Source organism: Pristiophorus japonicus, chromosome 8, assembly GCF_044704955.1.
Source record: "Pristiophorus japonicus isolate sPriJap1 chromosome 8, sPriJap1.hap1, whole genome shotgun sequence".
NCBI lineage: Eukaryota > Metazoa > Chordata > Chondrichthyes > Pristiophoridae > Pristiophorus > Pristiophorus japonicus.
Window position 1 is genome coordinate 232,724,927 of NC_091984.1, and position 23,508 is coordinate 232,748,434.

At 45.1% G+C, this 23,508-nt stretch overlaps 1 protein-coding gene across 1 annotated transcript in view; it reads right to left on the reverse strand.

Moving 5' to 3' along the window:
- The window catches only part of arvcfb (ARVCF delta catenin family member b), a 370,176-nt gene that overhangs the window by 85,942 nt on the left and 260,726 nt on the right, over positions 1-23,508 (reverse strand). The window contains exon 9 of the mRNA XM_070888063.1: positions 13,102-13,285. Within this exon, the coding sequence (XP_070744164.1) occupies positions 13,102-13,285 (184 nt within the window). The remainder of the gene's footprint in view (positions 1-13,101; positions 13,286-23,508) is intronic.

The following is a 23,508-nucleotide window of genomic DNA, read 5'->3' on the forward strand; positions in this document are numbered from 1 at the left end:
TCCAGAACCAGGGGACATAATCTTAGGATAAGGGGCAGGCCATTTAGGACTGAGATGAGGAGAAACTTCTTCACTCAAGAGTTGTTAACTTGTGGAATTCCCTGCCTCAGAGTTGTTGATGTCAGTTCATTAGATATATTCAAGAGGGAGTTGGATATGGCCCTTATGGCTAGAGATCAAGGGATATGGAGAGAAAGCAGGAAATGGGCACTGAGCGAATGATCAGCCATGATCTTATTGAATGGCGGTGCAGGCTCGAAGGGCCGAATGGCCTACTCCTGCACCTATTTTCTATGCTTCATTAAAACACCTGTGAACTCATCCCTTTGTGGTGTGGAAGCAAGTCTTCCTTGATACGAGGGGCTGCCGAAGAGGAGAACAATTTGGTGAAGGGATTTTTCAAAATTTTCCCCAAATCCAGCCAAGACTAATCAACAGCGATACGTTATCTACTACTATTAGAGAATTGGATTTGAATGTGAATTCCCAGTCAAGAGCCCTATGCTTTGGCATTATAACTACAAAGCCAAGTGGGTTAGATTTGCTGCATTGCAGAATAGGTTCCATTCCAAAATTCCCAAAGAGAAAGTTACTGATGTCAGTCAGCTGGAGAGGATGCAGCATAGACAGAGTCCTGGGAACCAGTCACCAGATGAACCCTCAGTTTCAGAATAATATGCAGGGAGCCAAGTAGATAGGAGAAAACAACAAAATGAACTGAACACAACGAAAATTGCTTCATAAAGGCTGCAAAGAAAGCTGGCTGTGTTCCAACTTTATTTCCTCTTCAGTCATATAAAGGCTCCATTGTTCTTATCACAAGGCCTTTGGATCACTTATGAATATAAATGCTTACTCCCTTAACAGTCCATGACCCCCAAATATTCGCTTGCAGCAGAATCAAGCAGCGTTGATTCATTTCCACTTCTAGAGCTTAGGCCCAGGCCAAACATGTGTCACATTTCTGAGATTCTGCAAGTGAGTACTCATAGTCGGAATTGAGAAATGACAGGCTCCCTTCAAAATACAAACCTCATATTTCTCATTCTCTCCTCCCGCCGCAGCCTTGGTACATTTTTACACCCATTCACATTGTGCAGACAACTTAATGGGCTCCTGATAAATATATACCTGCTTCACGTTTGGGATAAATCAATTTTAATTTCTCCCAATATTTGAAATGCCAGATCAGGAACTGTAAATAGATAAAATCCTGATACATGCCAACCATTTTCTTAAATCCTTCAGGCCTTCAATGTTTGGAATACAGTTCGATCAGATAAATAACTTTACCTGCAAACCCCCTTGCAAATAATTGTTGTGGCATGCCTCTGTTTTAACCGAAGATTCGTTTTCAAAATAAAACGAGATATGACATTATGATTTGCAATGTATATTTAGGTCATAGAAACCCTGAACAAAGTGCAAATTTTTTGGCTCAACCATAACTTGCACTGATGACAGTTTTACCTAGCATTAATCTGGACATCAGTATCTTAAGGCACAAGTCAGTTCTTGCACAGTAAAATAAGCAAATACCACAGCTATACAATGTGCTTTTGTAACAGACATTCAGTGCTTTTAGTGAGCCCACCTGGAGAAGGTAGTCTGGCATCTGCAAAACCTCAGATATAAAACCACTTGGCTCAAAATTGCAACAAATGTTCAAAGTTACAAGTAAATTCTGGCAGTTCAGTGTACCACAATGCCGATTTGAATAGTTAAGAGTCATAAGCTTTGAATGGGCTCAAGTTTCGGCCTGAGTTGCTCCTACTTTTTTTTGAGCAACTAGTTTAGAATGAAGCAGCTTAGAAATTGCAATTCTCGGCATTTTAGTTTGCTCCAGTTCTAGTGAGTTGGAATAGTTTCATTTTAGAACAGATTTTTTTCCTCCCAAAAGTGGGCGTGTCCAGCCACTTACGCCTGCTTGGCAAGTTTATGCTGCGAAAAATTACTCCAAACTAACTTAGAATCGAGTCAGTGTAGATTTTTGTATGCTCAGAAAAACCTTGCCTACACTTAGAAATCAGGCGCAGGGAACAAGAGATGGGGGGCGGGGGGGAGGAGAAGGGAATTTTACAAGCATTAAACACTTCACTTTTACGAATAAAGAGCCATCAATAATAAATGATCAATCAATAAATCAAAAAAATTACAAAATAAAAAATAGAAAAAAAAAATAAAAAATCAAGTTTCTTCTCACTTACTGCAGCCCTCCAACAGCATGCTGGGACGGGCCTCCCCCCAGTGTGTCTCTGTTTCTGACAGCGAGGAGGGGGGGGCGGAGAAACGGACGAGGGAGGGGAGTGTGGGGGGGGTTGGGAAAGAAGAGGGAGAGGCGTGTGGGGGGTGGGGAAGAGAAAGAGGGAGGGAGAGGAGTGGGGGGGGGGGGGGGAGAGAAAGAGGGAGGGGAATAGGGAGGGAGAGGATGGGGCGGGGAGAAGAGAGGGCGAGGATGGGGCGGTAGGGGGGAGGGATGGAGAGAGAGAGAGTGAGAGAGAGAGAGAGAGAGAGAGAGAGGTGGAGGGAGGCTGAACGGGCCCAGACGACGACGACGCAGGTGCTTGGCCACCGCTGAAGACTTTCGGCGGGGCTCGCCCCCAGAGAGATGCCGGGCCCCGCCGCCGATGTGGAGGGGGGGGGGCTGGGAGGTCGTCTGAGAAAGAGCTGAATGGGAGGGAGGGAGGCCCAAGTCCCGACCTTCGCCCGGGGAGCCCATTCAGCCAAGGCTCGGGCCGGTGTGCTTCAGGCCCCTCCCACGCAGCCTCGGGTGCAAGGAGCTACTGCACATGCGCGCACACGTGCAGAGGTCCCAGCACTGTTTTCAGCGCCGGGACCTGGCTCCGCCCCCAACCCCTTGTGCTGCACCACGCAGAGCACAAAGACGTCCTGAGGAGCTCGGAGAATCACAAGGTAAGTTTTCGGTGCCCTTTTTATTCCAGCAAGTCAGCGCACCTTCTTCGAGGGCAGAAACTTGGGCCCATTATTCTGTTGCATCTATAGTGGGATCTCAATCGTTATCTCTTGTAAATTATTCAAAATAATCAGACCAATAGCTGGAGGGAAGTTCACATTTGTCACAACCAACCTCTCAATCGGAAGAACAATTTGCAAGAACATGGCACCCCATTCGCACCACTGTGAAAATGGGATGAATATTGCATGACTTGATTCAGTCTAGAAGTAGCACAAAGGATGAATCGCCCAATATACCTAGTTAACCACAGCAGCATTCTCAACAAGATTTATCATTTAACAAAAAATGACTACTAGATTCAAATACAAATCCTCAACACAAAACAGTCTTGCTGGAAGACACAACACACAAAACAAAGATGGTGCTGTTCACCTTGGACTAAACTTGCACACTGATCATGGTGTGCTCCCCTTTGAACATATGCAAAACTTCGTTGCTTATAATGTGAGCTATTACCAGATACTCGTGACCTAATTAAGAGGCTTGCCCTCTTCAGAGAAAATTGTTCATAGTTTATTAAATCCATAATTCCAAGATAATCTTGAGTCATCGGAAGTACATTATTAACCAACTGAAGCATTTTAGCATGAAATCATTTCCTAACCCCTTCCTTTCATACCCACAGATATCCAGAGATTTAACCACCATTCTGAGGCTTGCAATGACAAGCCAATAAAATGTGCTAAAGCATGTTGAGAAGAGGAACACCTGTCAATTTTCCCTACCCATAAGCTACAACAATTTACATCCACTTGGGTATGATCCTGAGAGATTAACTAAATGTTTCAATGAAGCTGCAGTGAATTTTAGCTGAAACTGGAATTTGAACCATATTTTAATGCAATTTCTGGCAGTCGTCAATTGAAAGACCAAGTTCCGATTACTTTAAAAGAAGCTGAAGTGTTCACTCACTTTCACATTATTTCATAGGCACTCAAACAGCAAGCATTATATTTTGAAAAGGTTTGCAATTCAATGAGTCGGTGGCTAAATGCAGCACCCAGTATTGAGCAATACAGGCCAACGAGGCTCCCTGGTCAATCTCAGGCCTGGGACAAGCTTACTGAGTTCTGCACTACACAATTCGTTCCAGTGCCCCTCTCTTTGCTACTTCCTGGCCAGAGTACCAGCAAGCTGCAGCAATGCCGGGATTTGGCCAAAAAGAACTGACCACAAATAATAAATAAGCTAGTTAAAATCCGTCCGTCCATGATCAAGGGCTAACTGTAATGAGTAAATCGGACATTTCAAAATGTCGCCAGCAGATGGCCTTTACTTGAATACACTGAACAACAAATACATTTGTAATAAAAATCAGGAAGCATTTTTTTCCCACACAAAGCTGAGTGGAAATCTGGAATTGTCTTGCCCCCAAACTTGATGGATGCTGGGGGTCAACTGAAATTTTCAAGACCGAGATCTAAAGATTTTTCTTGGTAAGGGCAACAAAGGATTATGGAACATAGGTAGTAAATGTGGTTGAGGCACAGATCATCCATGAACTAACTGAATGGTGGAAAAGGATCAAGGATCTACCTGCTGTTGATAATCCATCCTGTGTCCCCACCATCCTACCTGCCTCCCTGGTGCACATACGGCTGTGTCTCTTCTGTTGGCAGGCTCCCAGCCATTCCTTGCCTTCCATTTCAAGAAACGGCCTGGAATTTTCACATATCTGCTCCCACCCCACCACTGTAACTTTACCTTCACTGCGATTCTGGGACAAGCCACAGGGAAATTATAGGACTATAATTGCGAGAATTTCAATTGTTGCCGACTGCAGGTTTGCAACTAAGTGAAGTGAAGTCATTATTCTTACTGTAAAAATGCGAGAATCTTTTTTCATGCAATTTGATCTGACTATAGGTACTGGCATATGTGGGGATGGAGTATAAAAGCAGGGAAGTCCTGCTCCAACTGTACAGGGTAGTGGTGAGACCACACCAAGAGTACTGCGTACAGTTTTGGTCTCCTTTTTTAAGGAGGGATCATAATAGGCAGTCCCTCGAAATCGAAGACGACTTGTTTCCACTCCAAAAGTGAGTTCTCAGGTGGCTGTGCAGTCCAATACAGGAATTACAGTCTCTATCGCAGGTGGGACAGACAGTGGTTGGAGGAAAGAATGGGTGGGGAGTCTGGTTTGCCGGACGCTCCTTCTGCTGCCTGTGCTTGCTTTCTGCATGGTCTCGGCGACGAGACGAGGTGCTTGGCGCTCTCAGAGTGGATGCTCTTCCTCCACTTTGGGTGGTCTTTGGCCAGGGACTCCCAGGTGTCGATGGGGATGTTGAACTTTATCAAGGAGGCTTTGAGGGTGTCCTTGAAGCGCTTCCCTCTGCCCACCTGGGGCTCGCTTGCTGTGTTGGAATTCCAAGTAGAGCGCTTGCTTTGGGAGTCTTGTGTCCAGCATGCAGACAATGTGGCCCGCCCAACGGAGCTCGTCGAGTGTGGTCAGTGCTTCGCTGCTGGGGATGTTGGCCTGAGCGAGAACACTGACGTTGGTGCGTCTATCCTCCCAGGGGATTTGCAGGATCTTGCGGAAGGATCGTCAACATCTTCACTGAGACGTACGAAAGTATGGGCCTTGTACTAAATATCCGTAAGACAAAGGTCCTCCACCAACCTGATCCCACCACACAGCGCTGCCCCCCCCATCATCAAGATCCACAGCACGGCCCTGGACAATGTGGACCACTTTCCATACCTCGGGAGCCTATCATCAGCAAGGGCAGACATCAATGACGAGGTTCAACACCGCCTCCAGCATGCCAGTACAGCCTTCGGCCGCCTGAGGAAAAGTGCATTTGAAGATCAGGCCCTCAAATCTGGCACAAAGCTTATGGTCTTCAGGGCTGTCGTGATACTCGCCCTCCTGTATGGCTCAGACGTGGACCATATACAGTAGACAACTAAATCGCTGTAGAAATACCACCAACGATGCCTCCGCAAGGCAGGATACACTTGCATTGGAGACAGTTCAGAGAAGGTTCACTAGGTTGATTCCTGAGAAGAAGGGGTTGTCTCATGAAGAAAGGTTGTGCAGGTTGGGCCTATACTCATTGGAGTTTAAGAATGAGAGTTGATCTATTGAAACACAAGATACTGAGGGGGCTCAACAAGGTAGATGGAGAAAGGATGTTTCCCCTCATGGTGGAAATCTAGAACTAGGGAGCATAGTTTAAGAATAAGGGGTCGCCTATTTAGAACTGAAATTAAAAGGAATTTATTTTCTCAGGAGGATCATAAATGTCTGGAATTCTCTGCCCCACAGAGTTGTGAAGGCTGGACCATTGAATATATTTAATGTGGAGATACAGATTTTTGAATAATAAGGGAATGAATGGTTATAGGGAGCAGTCAGGGAAGTGGAGCTGAGCTCAAGATCAGATCAGCCATGATCTTATTTAATAGGCTACTCCTGCTCCTATTTCTTATGTTCTTAAATCCTGTGGTCCAAATTCTTCAGTGTCCAGTAAACGTACCTGTGAAGTACATTTGCCAGAGTCCAATTTGGAGTCAGTTTTTAATGCCCAGGTCCTCAATGCTTTCTGCTCTGTTGCTTACTATAAAAATTTATACGAAAGAAACTGGTTTTAAGACAAACAAAAGTTGCCCCAACTGGAGAGCATTACAAATGGTACAGCTACTCTCAGCCAACAGATTCACTTGTTTAGCCTAAATTAATACCAGACTTCTGTAAATAAAAAAAGTTCTCTCTCATAGTTCATTTTCGAGTATATGACAATTATAAACCTGCCAGTTACAACAAAGTCGCTCTCAGTAATCTTTACAAAGTTGCTGATGTATATGGGTAGTTTGCCATAGATCTTGTCCCTCGCACTCTAATTCTGGCATGAATAATAACTGGACACAACAGGATTCCAGAATGTTTCTGCCCAAATTGTGCATCGAGTTTAAAAAAAAAATCTTGTGGACCATAACTGCATAATTGCCTTACATTATCTTAGGAATGCTCTAGTATGCAGACATTCAACTGAGCTAAATGCAGAGAGGAAACAACAATGTGTGTTTATATAGTGCCTTTACCGTAGTAAACCGTCCCATGACACTTCACAGGTGTCAAGACAAAAAAAGAAAATTTGACACCGAGCCACATAAGAAATTACGTTAGATGACCAAAAGCTTGGTCAAAGAGGTCGGTTTTAAGGAGCATCTTGAAGGAGGAAAGAGAGGTAGAGAACTTTAGGGAGGGAGTTCCAAAGCTTAGGGCCCAGGCAGCTGAAAGCACAGCCACCAATGGCTGAGTAGCTATAATCAGATGCTCAAGGGGTCAGAATTTGAGGAGGGCTGATACCTTTGGGGTGGAGGGGGTGGGAGGGGTTGTGAGGCTGAAGGAGATTAGAGATAGGGAGGGGCAAGGCCATGGAGCGATTTGTAAACAAGGATGAGAATTTTGAAATAGTGGTGTTGCTTTACCAAGAGTCAATGTAGGTCAGCGAGCACAAGGATGATGGGCGAACGAACGGGTGTGGCACGAGTTGGGACACAGACTGCCAAGACTTGATGTGATCAGCCACCACATGATCAAACTTCCAGGAATACCCGAGACTTAGTAGCCCTAGTGCCCATGGGGCTTCACCTCAGCATGCAGGGTGGGTGAAGAAAATTTCATTTTGAGAGGGGCAGAGTAGATTTACAAAAATGTTGCCTGGACTGGAGAATTTTGGCTATGAGGAAAGATTGGAGATGCTAGGTCTGTTTTCTTTGGAACAGAAGAGGCTAAGGGAAAACCTGATTGAGGTGTATAAAATTAAGAGGGCCCTGGATAGAGTGGATAGGAAGGACTTAGTCCCATTGGCAGAGGGGTCAACAACCACATGGCATAGATTTAAAATAATTGGGGGGAGATTTAGAGAAAATATAAGGGGAAATTTCTTCACCCAGAGGGTGGTGAGAATCTGGAACTCTCTGCCTGAAAGGGTGGTAAAGACAGAAGTCCTCACTACATTTAAAAGATATTTGGATGTGCACTTAAAGCGCCGTACCCTACAGGGCTATGAACCAAGAGCTGGAAAATGGGAGCTGGATAGCTCTTGGTCGTCCGGCGAGAACACGATGGGCCAAAATGGCCTCCTCCCATTTTATAAATTTCTGTGGTTCTATGAAAAGCCTGCCAACATGCAAATGATTTTCTTCCCTGTGTGCCACACACTACTCAGAGGGCACTCTGGTGAGGATTACACAATCCAGTTTAATGTCGTGGATGCATGGGACACACTCTGGGCAACTTGCCTTTCAATGTTCCTCTCTATGGTTTCATGCAAGTGCTGTAACAGCATTAGTACGGTCAGGATTTCAGTGGAAAGGGATGTAAACTTTCACATTTTGGGTCCAAGTTTCCACATGATTTGCACCTGATTTTTAGGAGCAACTGGTGGAGAACGGACTATCTGAGAAATCGCAATTCTCCACATTTTTTTTTCTGCAGTTCTCGTGAGATAGAACAGTTCTCCTTTGGAACAGAATTTTTTCTTCAAAAGGGGACGTGTCCGGCCACTGACGCCTGATTTCAAAGTTTCCACAGTGAAAACGAACTCCAAACTAAAGTAGAATGGAGCAAGTGAAGATTTTTGTAGAACTGAAGAAACCTGTTCTACACATTAAAAAATCAGGCGCAGGTTACAAAATAGGCGTCCAGAACGAGGTGGGGGGGGAGAAGGGAAGTCATTAAATTCTACAATCAATCCTTATTTATACTTCTATAAATATTATACAAATAAATCCAACCTGAATAAACATTTATAAGCAAAGATTAAATAAACCATCTTCCTACCTGTGTGAAAGTGCTTCAGCCATCGTTCATTCCGGCAGGAGGAAACCGCCGTTTGTTGCCGCGGAGGGGAGGGAGGGGGAGGAGACAGCGGTTTGTTGCTGTGGAGGAGAGGGAGGGGGAGGAGACAGCGGTTTGTTGCCGTGGAGGGGAGGGAGGGGGAGGAGACAGCGGTTTGTTGCCGTGGAGGGGAGGGAGGGGGAGGAGACAGCGGTTTGTTGCCGTGGAGGGGAGGGAGGGGAAGGAGACAGCGGTTTGTTGCCGTGGAGGGGAGGGAGACAGCGGTTTGTTGCCGCCGCGGAGGGGAGGGATGGGGAGGAGGAAACCGCCGTTTGTTGCCGTGGAGGGTGGAGAGGGGAAGGAGACAGTGAGAAGGGTAGCCTCAGTGCTGATGGCAATGTGCTTTTATTAAAAAATGTTCAAAAATTAAACAGCTGCAAAGAACTACAAAAATGGCCGAGTGCCAATGTTTCCTTCACACTGCGCGTGCGCGAACGCTCCAACGCGCAGCATTGCCGGCAGGGAAAAAACTAATTTAAATAGTACCCGCCCCTTCCCATTTACAAAATCGGCACGAGTGTTGACTCCGCCCCCCTGGGCGCCGCGCCAAACAGACAAGGAGCTGCAAAGCGCTCGAGACGAGCGCGTTTTTTTTCTGGCGCCGTTTTAGACGCGAAAAGCGAGCGCCCAGCTCGGAGGGCCGCCCATTTTTTATCCTGTGGAAACTTGGGCCCATAAAAGCAGAATCAAACTACAACTAGATGTCAACCAAGCTGATTTTGCCTCATCAGCAATGCAATGTGAAATATCTACAACTGTATGCATGAATACTAATTTCTTTTTTAAATTACTGCAGTTATAAAATGCATTCACACCTTTAGAAATTGAAGCATGATGTAGAAATTTCTCAGCAAGATTAAGTCACTGTTAGCTGTAAGCTAGATCTGATTTCTATTACTCCAGGAGAGAGGATAAATTAATTTATGTCACTGAATACAAGAACATTATTCAGCTATTTATGCCAAGATTTTTATCTAATGTGTTCAGTCCATCATAGTAATGGTACATTATTAGATGTTGGGGTGTGTACTTTGATAGCTCAGACCGCCCAGTTCTGCAACACTTAATTTTAAAGCCCTGTATTACAAGTATGTTTCTTTTGATCTCCCCCGAATTTAAATCAGCCATATAAATAATAGTGTAAAACTTGCATAAAATTAACTACCAGGAGAGAAATATCATTCAAAACATAGCTTATAACACCATCTAATCACTGAAGTAAAAAAAATGGTTCACATTAGCATTACTGCTTCATTAAAGTACAAATAGTAAATTCCTTCAACAGTTTATCTTTTATTTGGCCCAAAAACAAAATTTAATAATGGTGAATATTTTCTCCCCTTTTCCCAACTCTCCAGCTAACACACACTATTTCCTAGCCAAGAGGAAATGCCTCCTCTTCGGCTCTGCCAATGCAACTCTGTAATGGGCAGAGAGGAACATGAACAAACAGTCAGTCAGTCTACACTTTGGTCTGCTCACAATGTATCCTGTGCAGAGCTGAAGACCGAATTAACATTAAGGAAGTTGCATTTCTAAATATATTCCATGCATTACCACACAGTAGTGCAGCAGATGGGAGAAAACACTTAGATACCCTCAAAGCCAACTTGAAAAAAATGCAACATCCCCGACTCAAGACCGCTCAAAGTGGAGGAGAAACATCCAAGAAGGCGCCGAACACTTAAAGTCTCTTCATCGGTAGCACACGGAAGCCAAATACAAATAGAAGGCGCGCACGACAAATCAAGCACTTCACCCACCCATCCCTTCAACCACCACCTGTCCCACCTGTGACAAGAGTCTGTAGATCCCACATTGGACTCATCAGTCACCTTCGAACTCATTAGTGTGAAAGCACGTCATCCTCGACTCCAGAAGACTGCCTAAGATGGGAGAGCACTGATAAATTTTAACCATTGTTTATTTTAATATCCACCTGGAATGCTGATTTGGTTTAAACTTGGATGACATCAAAAGTTAGCCTCATCTGCAATGTTCTCTTTCAGTTCATATGTCCCAGTGGATCCAAAACAGCTATCAAAAATAACAAAGATAAATGAAGCAATAATCTAAACCGCCCGAGAGAGTCTTTCTACAGTACAGTGACCAACACATAACGCAAGATGATGTTGTGGTTCAAGCAAAAAAAGTACCGATTAGAAACCGATGGAAAATGAGCTCAGCTCTGTGGTCATGCTTTAGCTCAAGTTGAATAAATAATATTCACGATAGCTAACATGCAGTATCTTGTGAACATCTCTTGTGCCTTTAAACAGAGCAACATATGTGGACAAAAATAACTGGGCTTAAACATCAGCAAGATGAGTCTTGCCAAAATATTGCTGCACCATTTTTAAATGTCGGTGCCATTTGCAACCCATCACTTTACAAAATGGCGGCAGTTTTTGTATTTCTATTTACTAGGGCTTCAAAGGTGGCAAAAAAGCAAAACATTTCTATCAAATATCAGCCTACAATAGTTAAGGTCGATGAGCAATGTTTTCTATCTGTGCCCATCACCCCCTCCCCCCACCTGCACAAAAAAAATGAGCAGTTTAGATGGATTAAGACAAGGCATGATCTAATGAACACTGAGAAAACTGAATAGGAGCAAAGGAACCTTGAGAAAGACCAATCAGGAAGTAAGAGGGGTGGATCATTTGTGAATGTCATGAGTTGAGCTGAATCCCATGTTGAAACTAATAATTAGCACATATCTATCTACTCGAACCAAGAGAAAGCAACACTGTCTAGGTTGGCAGAACTTTGCAGTAAACAAATGCAACATAAATAGAGCTCACCATCCAACAGGGAAGCAGCTAAATTACTGAAGGAAACGGCATGTAAAAATTGCACACGCGCCAGAGGGGAATTTGACCACTGAAGGCGACTTCTCCGATTACACCAGAGCTAGAGAGAGATTTGTTGTTTATTAACTTATGAAACAAATATACCCATGCTTGTAATTGAAAGACCATTAACATATATAAAGCAAAAGTAAAGTTCTTCTACATTTCTGCCTCCTCTGCTGTCAGGATCCTTTTTTCCAAACCTTTACAGATAGCTGGTCTATATGGAGCGATGACACAGCAGTTACAGCACAGAAGCAGGCCATTTGGCCCAACTGGTCTGTGCCAGCATGTGTGTTCTACACAAGCCTCCTCCCACCCTACTTCATCCAACCCAGTCTGCATATTCTTCTATTCCTTTCTCATGCTTCGAGCTTCCCCTGAGATGTATCCATGCTATTCATGTGGTCGCAAGTGCCACATTCTCACCATTCTCTGGGGTGAAGGTTCTCCTGAATTCCCTATTAGATTTATCAGTGAATGTCTTGTACTTATGGCCCATAGTTTCGGTCCCCCTCAAGTGGAAACAGCGTCTCCACATCTACTCTATCAAACTCCTTCGGAATTTTTAAGTACTCCATTAGGTCACCCTTCAGCCTTCTCTTGTCCAGAGAACCGAGCTACAGCCTCTACCATTCTGCTTGATAGCAGAACTGAGGTGTTACAACTATCATGTTTGCAAATCTTTCCTGCACCTTCAGCCCTATATACACTTTGTGACGTCCTACTATTGTAACATATATGGCAACATCACCAATAATTTTGGGAAAAGCCAGAGGAATAATTCTAAACAGATGCATTACTCAAAAGGGACAGAGGCCTGGAATGATAACTGAAAATTCTCAAGTTTTATGAAGTTTCACGTGTGCACAGACTGGGAGAAGAATGGCGAATCATTTATTTTTACAATCATCATTCCTCATCTCAAAATGCATATCAGACTGCTTGCAAATGATTTCTCCAATAGTGAAGACTTGCATTTCTGTCGTGCTCTGTCATAGGATCTCAAAGTACCTCACACAATTTACGTTCAAAATTCAGTTTGTAGACCAACATGGTAGCCAATTTGCACACAGCAAAATCCCACAAACAACAGAAGATATGAATCACCATTTGATCTTTTGTGTTGCTGGTTGAGGGATGAATGCTGGCCAGGAGACTGAGAGAAACCCCCTTTTTTCCTTCAGCAAGTGCCAGGAGATCTCTCTCATTCACTTGGACAAGCAGTTGGGACCTTGATTTAATGCATCCCCAAAAGACAGCACTTCCACCAGTGCAGTCTTGCCTGAAGTGTCAGCTTAAATCCAGTCGCAGTGTGGGGTGTTAACCAACAACTTTTTGACTTCAAAGCTCGAGTGCTACCAACTGAGCCAAGTTAATACCAATACTAAATCAAACTCGCTAAGCAATGCCAAACACTTCACCTTAGACATCCAGACGTGTTTTTGAAGACTGTTGTCCATTCAGCATCGCGTGGCTTGGAATCCTCATTCGGTTCGTTCTCCCAGCCTGAATGAGGGATGATGACCTCGTTTGTTAGAGTCTGAAGGCCGTGATTAATAATCACGATTTTGAGTGGTTCATAAGAAGACAAGTTCCACAGCGTACCTATTAAAAAAAAAAGAGAGAAAGCTCAAAATGGTCTCCTTCCACCCTGCAAATTTCTATAATTCTATGAAAACGACTTTTGACAACGTAAAAATAATCGTGTGCCATCTGAAAGTTTCCACAGGCTGAACTGTGGGTTTGAAGTCAACGCCTGTTGTGTGAAACCAATAATATTTTGGTAAAGCTTGTACAGGTACAACGTCCCGAATCCGGAATTGTCCGAAAACCAGACATTTTTGAGGCGGCCAAGATTGCGACATTGGCGGCAAGGGACGAGAAAACCTGTAAAAATGCAGCGGCAGGGGCCGCAGGCGGCGAGGACCGGCGGGAATCAGCAGGCGACGAGAAGCACCAACAGCGAGGTCCGAAATCCGACAAAACCCAAAAACCGACAGAGACTCGGCCCCGAGGTTGCCAGACTTGAGACGTACCTATACACCATAAAGCAAAATTACAACCTAATGATGCAACTGCAGAGACTTGCTGTCAAGGAATCATGAAATTATATTCTAATCGGTTCACTGTGCTTGTGCCACTCTTTGCAAAAGCTATCCAATTCGTCCCATTCCCCTGCCCTTTCCCAATAGCTCTACAAATAATTACATTCTAATTTAAAACTTCCACAATCCAATGTCAAAGTCACAACATCAAAATTCTAAGCTTAAATTGATCCAACATGACTATATTAGCTGTACAGATATATGAACACTTTTACAACATGTTCTGGAGTGCATATTCCCTGGTTACCATCTCCACACTTGCTCTTCCTCTCCCACAATGTGACACTGCTCCTCAGTGATCTACCTTTTACAAAGCTTTCTGCAGGAGTAGTAAAATGACTCATGCATAATTTAAAACCGATGAGCTGTCTTAGCTTAAAGAATGTCTGGACTGACAGATTCCAAACTCCCAAGGATCATAACTTTAATATTTAAAATGTGAAATGCAGCTACAATTTAAACGAGGTTTGAGGAACAACTTGATCAGCTGGGGCTCTTCAGCCTTGCATAGGCATGTCTGAGGGAATCCAAGACACTGAGCAGCAGAGAGAGCAAATACAGATACAGCGGGGAGCACACAAGAGGATGCAGGTTCAGTGTTGCGAGGGATAAGTTTAGACCGGGTACCAGCACGTATTTCTTCATACATTAGGTGATCAATAACTGAAATGAGATGTCAGGAAAGGTCATCTTCCAAAATTCTAGAGATTATCGAACAGTTCCTGCAGATTGGAGGGTGGCAAATGTAACCCCACTATTTAAAAAAGGAGGGAGAGAGAAAACAGGGAACAACAGACCGGTTAAGCCTGACATTAGTAGGGAAAATGCTGGAGTCTATTATAAAGGATGTGATGGCATACTTAAATAATATTAACGGGATTAAACAAAGTCAACATGGATTTATGAAAGGAAAATCATGTTTGACAAACCGACTGGAGTTTTTTGAGGATGTAACTGATAGGATAGATAAGGGAGAACCAGTGGATGTCATATATTTGGATTTTCAGAAGGCCTTTGATAAAGTCCCACATAAGAGGTTAGTGTGCAAAATTAAAGCATATAGGATTGGGGGTAATGCATTGACATGGATTGAAAATTGATTAACTGACAGGAAACAGAGTAGGAATAAATGGGTCTTTTTCAGGGTGGCAGGCAGTGACTAGTGGGGTACCACAGGGATCAGTGCTTGGGCCCAGCTCGATCTATTTATAAATATCTATCTATATCTAAATATGTAGAAATAAAAGTAAATGCTTTGAATGAGGGAACCAAATGTAATATTTCCAAGTTTGCTGATGACACAAAACTTGCTGGGATTGAGTGTTGTGAGGAGGATGCAAAGATGTTGCAAGGTGATTTAGATAGATTGAGTGAGTGGGCAAACACATGGCAGATGCAGTATAACGTGGATAAATGTGAAGTTATCCACTTTGGTAGGAAAAACATAAGGACAAAATATTATTTAAATGGTGATGGCTTAGGAAGTGTCGATGTACAGAAGGACCGGGATGTCCTTGTACACTAGTCATTGGGCCCAATTTTGGCCATGGCTTGCATCAATTTTTTTGGAGTAAGTTCTTTTTTCTGGCTTAAGTTAAAAAATGCCATTTTCGCCAAAAGATTTGCTCCAGAGGAAGTCAGTTAGGTACGATTTTTTTAAAATTTTTAAAAACATTTTTTAAGGTCAGTTTCCTTTTCAAAAGGGGGTGTTCCCAGACACTAATGCCAGTTTTGGCCATTTATGCCACTTTGGCCAGCTCCAAAGCGACTTAGGTCAGCGTATGTAGCCAACTCTGAAAAACCTTCTGGGCAGCGAAGAAAAAGCAGCGCACATTCGGCAGACATGGAAACTGGAGAGGACCTCAATAACCAAGCACCAAACATTGCAAGGAAAAGCTCAAACAATTAAGATACTAATAAAAATGAAGTAAATCCTACCAGAGAAATGCGAGTTGCTGGCCGCGAGGTCACTGGGGGGGGGGGGGGGGGGGAAAGAGAGGATAGCCAGAGATATGCTGGTATACAAAACACCCTCACTTCCCCAACCCCGCCCAAAACTCTCCTCCTCCTCCCCACCCCTCCCAAAAACTCTCCTCCTCCTCCCCACCCCTCCCAAAAACTCTCCTCCTCCCCCCCACCCTCGCTCAAAACTCTCCTCCTCCTTCTCCCGCCCACCCCCCCCCTCAAAACTTTCCTCCTCCCCTACCACCCACCCCCTCCCACTTCAATCAAAAGTCAAGCACACACAACCATCAAATGAAAAATATAACCAAAGTCCGACCTCGCCCAGCAACTCCGCGGGCCGGCCAGCCAGTGCAGGAGGCCACTTGGCCGGGGATAGGATGCAGCAAGATTGGGGCGTCCCTTCGGCCAGGGATAGGGGCTGCGAGCATTGGTTCCTGCTCACAGACCACAGGACACGCTGGGAGGGCAGGAGCATGCGCGCAGGGGTCGGCAATGCTTTCTGCGCTGGCCTGTCGCTCCGCCCCCGCTTCAGACTGCACGCCACAACTCCGGGACTCTGAAGAGCGGCCAGGATGGGGCCCCTTTTTTCCAGTGCGCAAAGTCGGCACGCTTCAGGTCAGTGCGCCGAAAAAACGGATTGGGCAATGTTGGGCCCATTGAAAGCAAACATGCAGGTGCAGCAAGCAGTTAGGAAGGCATATTATATTTTGGCCTTCATTGCAAGAGGATTTGAGTACAGGAGCAAGGATGCCTTACTACAGTTACACAGAGCCTTGGTGAGACCGCACCTGGAGTATTGTGTGCAGTTTTGGTTTCCTTACCCAAGAAAGGATATACTTGCCATAGAGGGAGTGCAGCGAAGGTTCACCAGACTGATTCCTGGGATGGCAAGACTGTCGTATGAGAGATTGGGTCGACTAGGTCTGTATTCATAAGAGTTTAGAAGAATGAGAGGGGATCGCATTGAAACGTATAAAATTTTGGCTGGGTTGGAGAGTCTGGATACGGGGAGGATGTTTCCTCTGGCTGGGAAGTCTAGAACAAGGGGTCACAGTCTCAGGATACGGGGTCAGAAATTTAGGACTGATGAGGAGAAACTTTTTCACTCAGAGGATGGTGAACCTGTGGAATTCTCTACCACAGAAGGCTGTGGAGGCCAAGTCACTGAATATATTTAAGAGGGAGATAGATAGATAGATTTCTAGAAACAAAGGGCATCAAGGGGTATGGGGAAAAAGTGGGAATATGGGGCCCAAGTTTCCACAGGATAAAAACAGGCGCCCCTCCGAGCTGGGCGCCCGGTTTTCGCGCCTAAAACGGCGCCAGAAAAAAAACTTGCTATTCTCGAGCGCTTTGCAGCTCCTTGTCTGTTTGGCGCGGCGCCCAGGGGGGCGGAGCCTGCACTCGCGCCGATTTTGTAAGTGGGAGGGGGCGGGTACTATTTAAATTAGTTTTTTTCCTGCCGGCAACGCTGCACGTGCGCGTTGGAGAGTTCGCGCATGCTCAGTGTGAAAAAATACATTCGCACTCGGCCATTTTTGTAGTTCTTTGTAGCTGTTTAATTTTTCAACATTTTTTAATAAAATCACATTGCCATCAGCACAGAGGCTACCATTCTCAATGTCTCCTTCCCCTCCCTCCCCTCCACGGCGGCAAACCGCTGTGTCCTTCCCCTCCCTCCCCTCCACAACAACAACCCGCTGTCTCCTTCCCCTCCCTCCCCTCCGCAGCGGCAACAAACCGCTATCTCCTTCCCCTCCCTCCCCTCCGCGGCAACAAACCGCTGTCTCCTTCCCCTCCCTCCCCTCCACAACAACAAACCGCTTTCTTCTCTCCTCCTCCCCCTCCTCCCCCCCCGCTCAGCGGCACGAGCGGCTTTCTTCCCGCCCCCCCCCCCCGCTCAGCGGCAACAAACGGCTGCAGAATTCTCCCTGGCTGAAGCACTTTTACACAGGTAGGAAGATGGTTTATTTAATCTTTTCTTTGCTTATAAATGTTTATTCAGGTTGGATTTATTTGTATAATAGTTGTAGAAGTATAAATAAGGATTGATTGTAGAATTTAATGACTTCCCTTCCCCGCCCACCTCGTTCTGGACGCCTAATTTGTAACCTGCGCCTGATTTTTTAATGTGTAGAACAGGTTTTTTCAGTTCTACAAAAATCTTCACTTGCTCCATTCTACTTTAGTTTGGAGTACGTTTTCACTGTGGAAGCTTTCAAATCAGGCGTCAGTGGCCGGACACGCCCCCTTTTGAAGAAAAAATTCTGTTCCAAAGTAGAACTGTTCTACCTGACGAGAACTGCAGAAAAAAAAAAGTGGAGAATTACGATTTCTAAGATAGTCCGTTCTCCACCAGTTGCTCCTAAAAATCAGGCGCAAATCATGTGGAAACTTGGGCCCATGGTGTTGAGTTAGAGGATCAGCCATGACCTTATTAAATGGCGGTGCAGACTCGAAGGGCCGAATAGCCTACTACTGCTCCTTTTTTCTATGTTTCTGTCATTAAGGCCAGGATGTTGAGCTCATTTAAATACAGTGAAATACTGCAATGGGACGATGGCAGCATTGATATTCTGGAAGGATGAAATAAATAGGTTGAAAGACTTTCTGCATCTGAGTCCATCTTTCAAATCTTTTTTGAACAGTGTGTAGTTTTGATGCTCTTCAGCTCCGATACGAACCTCTTTCGACCCATCGAATTCCAGGGAGGAGTTAATCCCACCCTTACACTTCTCCCTTTCCCATGATAAGGAAATCTATCTTTACTTCATATTTCAGACCAATCTCTCACTTCCAGATCTAGTGATTTCCATTTTTGCTTTCTTTGCATTTAATTACATTTCCCCTTTGGCCTCCTTGGTTTGATCATTGATTCTCCCTCTCCCACCCCCCCACCACCCGCAGCTGAGCAAATAGTAACAGTCCAGCTGTCTGAACAGAATGAGGGTTTGATATCAGGACATAGAGGGTTGCTTTATCTGACTGCACAAGCCATATTACACTGCACCTCTCACTGCTTCTTTGAAGGAAATTTTCATTAAAATAGATAATTTAATCACAGTATCAGACATAAAATTCAATGACTGGGAGTAACTACTTACTGGAAAAATAGGCAAGTGACTCGAGTGTGGGTTCATTTTCACAGGTTACTTCCTGTATAACACATACGTCTGCTACACATCAAAACTAGTTAATTTGTAATTATTGATTTGTTTGGAGGTGAAATAGGAGTCATCTATCCATATTTAAAGCAAGTCTCAAATGAATAATAAACTATTAATTTGTATAAGGTAGAGCAACAATACCCACCAGAACAAAACCATCAAAATGGTCAACACTGTTCAGGAGACACTCAAGGCACCATTCTTTTTGCATTTTTGTCTCCATCTTGACAAGCACACTACCGAATAAAAGAGGGTCGATCAGGGTAGTGCACTTGATGCAGGTATATGGATTTTAGCCAGGCTTTTGATAAGGTCCCACATGGCAGACTGGTCACGAAAGTAAAAGCTCATAGGATCCAGGGCAAAGTGGCAAGGATCCAAAATTGGCTCAGAAGCAGGAAGCAAAGGGTAATGGCTGATGGGTGTTTGTGACTGGAAGGCTGTTTCTCGTGGGGTCCCACAGGGCTCAGTGCTGGCTCCCTTGCTTTTTGTGGTGTAGATATTAATGATTTAGACTTGAATGTAGTAGGTATGATTAAGAAGTTTGCAGATGATACAAAAATTGTCCGTGTGGTTGATAATTAAAAGAAGAAAGCTGTGGACAAGAGATCAATGGACTGGTTAGGTGGGCAAATGGAATTCAATCTGGAGAAGTGTGAGGTAATGCATTTAGGGAGGGCTAACAAGGCAAGGGAATACACTGGTAGGACACTGAAGTGTAGATGAACAGAGGGATCTTGGAGTGCATGTCCACAGATCCCTGAAGGCAGGACAGGTCGATAAGATGGTTAAGGTGGCAGAGAGGATACTTGCCTTTATTAGTGGAGGCACAGAATATATGAACTGGGAGGTCATGCTTAAACTGTATAAAACACCAGTTATGCCACATCTAGAGTACTACGTGCAGTTCTGGTCACCACATGACAAGATGTGATTGCACTAGAGAAGGTACAGAGGAGATTTACGAGGATGTTGCCTGGACTGGAGAATTTTAGTTAAGGGGAAAGATTGGATAGGCTGGGGTTCTTTGGAGCAGAGGAGGCTGAGGAGAGACCGAATTGAGGTGTATAAAATTATGAGTGGTCCAGATAGAGTGGATAAGGAGGACCTGTTTCTCTTAGTAGAGGGGTCAACGACCAGGGGGTATAGATTTAAAGTCTTTGGTCGGACATTTAGAGGGGATTTGAGGGGAAATTTCTTCACCGAGGGTGGGGGGGGGGTCTGGAACTCACTGCCTGAAAGGGTGGTAGAGGCAGAAACCCTCAATACATTTAAAAAGTACTTGGATATGCATTTGAAGTGCCGTAACCTACAGGGCTACGGACAGAGCTGGAAAGTGGGATAGGGCTGGATAGCTGTGTCGGCCGGCACGGACACAATGGGCTGATGGCCTCCTGTGTTGCAAATTTCGATGATTTTATGTTTTCTGTAGTGATAACACTACCTTTTGACTTGTCTTTCAGAAGCTTTATGCCTGATGCGCAACAGTATTTGTGGAGAGTCCCCAGTCGGAGAATTTGAAAACTACTGTGCGAAAGGGTGAAAGCTCAGGACATTCATCAATGGAACGATGATCTAATTCTGTAGCAGTCACTTCATGCTGTTGAAGGATAAGTTAACAAACCAATTCTGGCATAAAATATAACCATGTCGAACTGAGCATCACGCAAAATCTGTGGTCTCAGACCTCACCATTGACATCACACATCCATTTTCAGCCCCCCCACAAAATAGTTTCAATCAATGAAAACACAAAACCCAAGCTCAGCTTCTTTCCCCATAGCCAGACCATTACCAAGACTACTTTCTTCCACCTTTCAAACATTAACTGTCTCTAACCCGACATCTTGCCCACCAGTGCCAAGATCTTAATCCATATCTATCACTGAGGCTGGATTTCTCCGATGCTTTCTTCACTGGAATGCCGATCTTCACACACCACAAAATACAACTCGACCAGAACGCTGTCGCCCATGTCCTCTCTTATGCAAATTGTTGCACGCCAATCACTCGAGTCTTCACCAAGCTCCACTTCCATCCTGTGCCAGAGCAGATTGATTATGAGATCCTCATTCTCAAATCTCTTCATGGCTACCTCCCACAAATGCCAACGATCCTCCCTGTTTAGTTGTACATCCAAGAACGCACCACCTTGCTCCTGCAAGTGAACTACCCCTCATTTCTTTGAGTCCACCACAAGCTCCCTCCCGAATCCCTCACCTGCAGCGCCCTTCCCGCATTCAACAGCCTCCGAAAATCTCTCTGGTCCTTGGTTCTGCCACCTCCCCAAACATCAGTTTCCTCTCCCATATCCTGCTTCCCATTCACATTTTCTCATCTTCGTCCTCGAAAATCCTGACAAACTGTTCTTTATATGAAGAGATCTATTGAAATGCACATGGTTAAAATACCCTAATACTCTGTTTATATTAAATTAACTCCCAACAGAATAATGCAATTTACTCGACACACATTCAAAACCAATGTTTGAAACAAGGTCTCCCAATCCAACAAAAACATGGTAAAAGACAGGATTAAACGTTTAATCACCTTATAAGTATCCCAGAACCCATCCTGTTTCCAACACTTGGTGATTACTGGACAAATCTACCCGAAGGTACAGCACAACTGTTGAGGAGCCCAAAAAAAGTTACCCTCCAAGGAAGGATATGCTGCACCAACTCAGACAAGAATATTGCTTTCAGGAATAGCAAAGGCAATCAAAACCGTGTGGAGGAGGCAACAGATTTCATGACAAAATCCATTAAATCGAGTGACATTTTATGTGGCGACCATATTCAGATGCATGTGTGACCAGCAAACATTTGAAGAACATCCATTACCACCTCGCCATAACCTCCTCCAGAGAGGGCACAGAAACGGACCCACCACGAGACCAACATGGACAAAACTACATGGAATTTCATAAGGATTTATTGCTTATGGCAGCAGGAAACATATTTTAAGGCCCTCCTACACTGACCCAAACTAACGACACCACCAAACTGGAAACCAATCTGGGTTTTCAATTCTATTTCAGCACAGCCTCGCCAATTCAAATAAAAGCACAGACCAGAAGTTGGCTAACTGTGTGTTAACAAGCTATTGCAAAGAAATTAGATTTGGCCTCTGGTCACCAAATGCAATGTTATTAATTCGTTAAAAAGGTCTTGACACAAGGTGCACCAAGAAGTGTTCCAATGAAACATATTTTAGATGCACAATTAACATTAAATTTAATTATTCTTTCTAGAAATGAAAACATTCGCAAAAGAAACATTTTTGAAAACAAAAAAACAAACTTGCCCAATTACTTAGAGATATTGGCCCCAAGTTTCCACATGATTTGCTCCTGATTTTTAGGAGCAACTGGTGTAGAACGGAGTATCTTAGAAATCAGAATTCTCGTCATTTAGTTTGCTCCAGTTCTAGTCAGTTAGAACAGTTTCACTTTGGAACAGAACTTTTTTTTCCAAAAGGGGGCGTGTCCGGCCACTTACGCCTGTTTTCAAAGTTCCGTCAGTGAAAACTTATTCCAAACTAACTTAGAATGGAGTAAGTGAAGATTTTTGTACGCTCGAAAAAACCTTGTCTGCACTTTAGAAAATCAGGCGTAGGTTACAAATCAGGAGTAGGGAATGGTTGGGGAGGGTTTCAAGGGAAGTTTACAAACATTCAACACTTCAGTTTTACAAATAAAGAGCCATCATCAATAATAAATGATAAATCAACCAATTTAAAAAAAAAATCAATAAAACAAAACATTTTCTACTTACCGACTGCAGCACCGGGAGCCCTCCAAGAGCGTGCTGGGATGCCCCCCCCCCACCGCCCAGTGTGTCTCTATCTCTATGTCTGTGTCTCTCATTCTCTGTCTATCAGTGTCTGTGTTTCTGACAGCGGGGGGAGGGATGGGGGAGAAAGGAGATGGGGGGGGGTGGGGAAGGAAAGGAGATTGTGGGGGGGGGGGGGGGGGAGAAAGAAGGAGAAGGGGGAGTGAGGCTGAACGGGCCGGGCCCAAGACTTCGGGCAGGGCCCGTCCCCAGCACCAGATTTACAGGTAGGTGGCATTGGGTCGGGTCGGGTCGGGGGGGGAGCACGGGTCGGGGGGGTGGTGGGAAGGAGGTCGATTCGGTTCGGGGGGAGGGAGGGAGAGGGAGGTCAGGTCGGGGGGAGGGAGGTCAGGTCGGGGGGAGGGAGGTCAGGTCGGATCGAGTCCGGGGGGGGGGGGGGGAGCGGGAGTCGGGTCAGGGTCGGTGTCGGGTCCGGTCTGGAGGCGGGGGCGGGGGGGAAGCGGGAGTCGGGTCGGTGTCGGGTCCGGTCCGGAGGTGGGGGAGCGGGAGTCGGGTCGGGTGGGAAGCGGGAGTCAGGTCGATGTCGGGTCCGGGGGGCGGGGGAGGAAGTGGGAGTCAGGTCAGTGTCGGGTCCGGTCCGAAGGCGGGAAGCGGGAGTCGAGTCGGGTCGGGAGGAAGCAGGAGCTGGCCGTGGGAGGCAGCCTTATCCACGCAGCCCCAGTGAGGCCATTCGGCCAGGGCTAGGGGCTGCGTGCTTCGGCCCCTCCCACACAGTTTTGGGCGCCTGGAGCTACTGC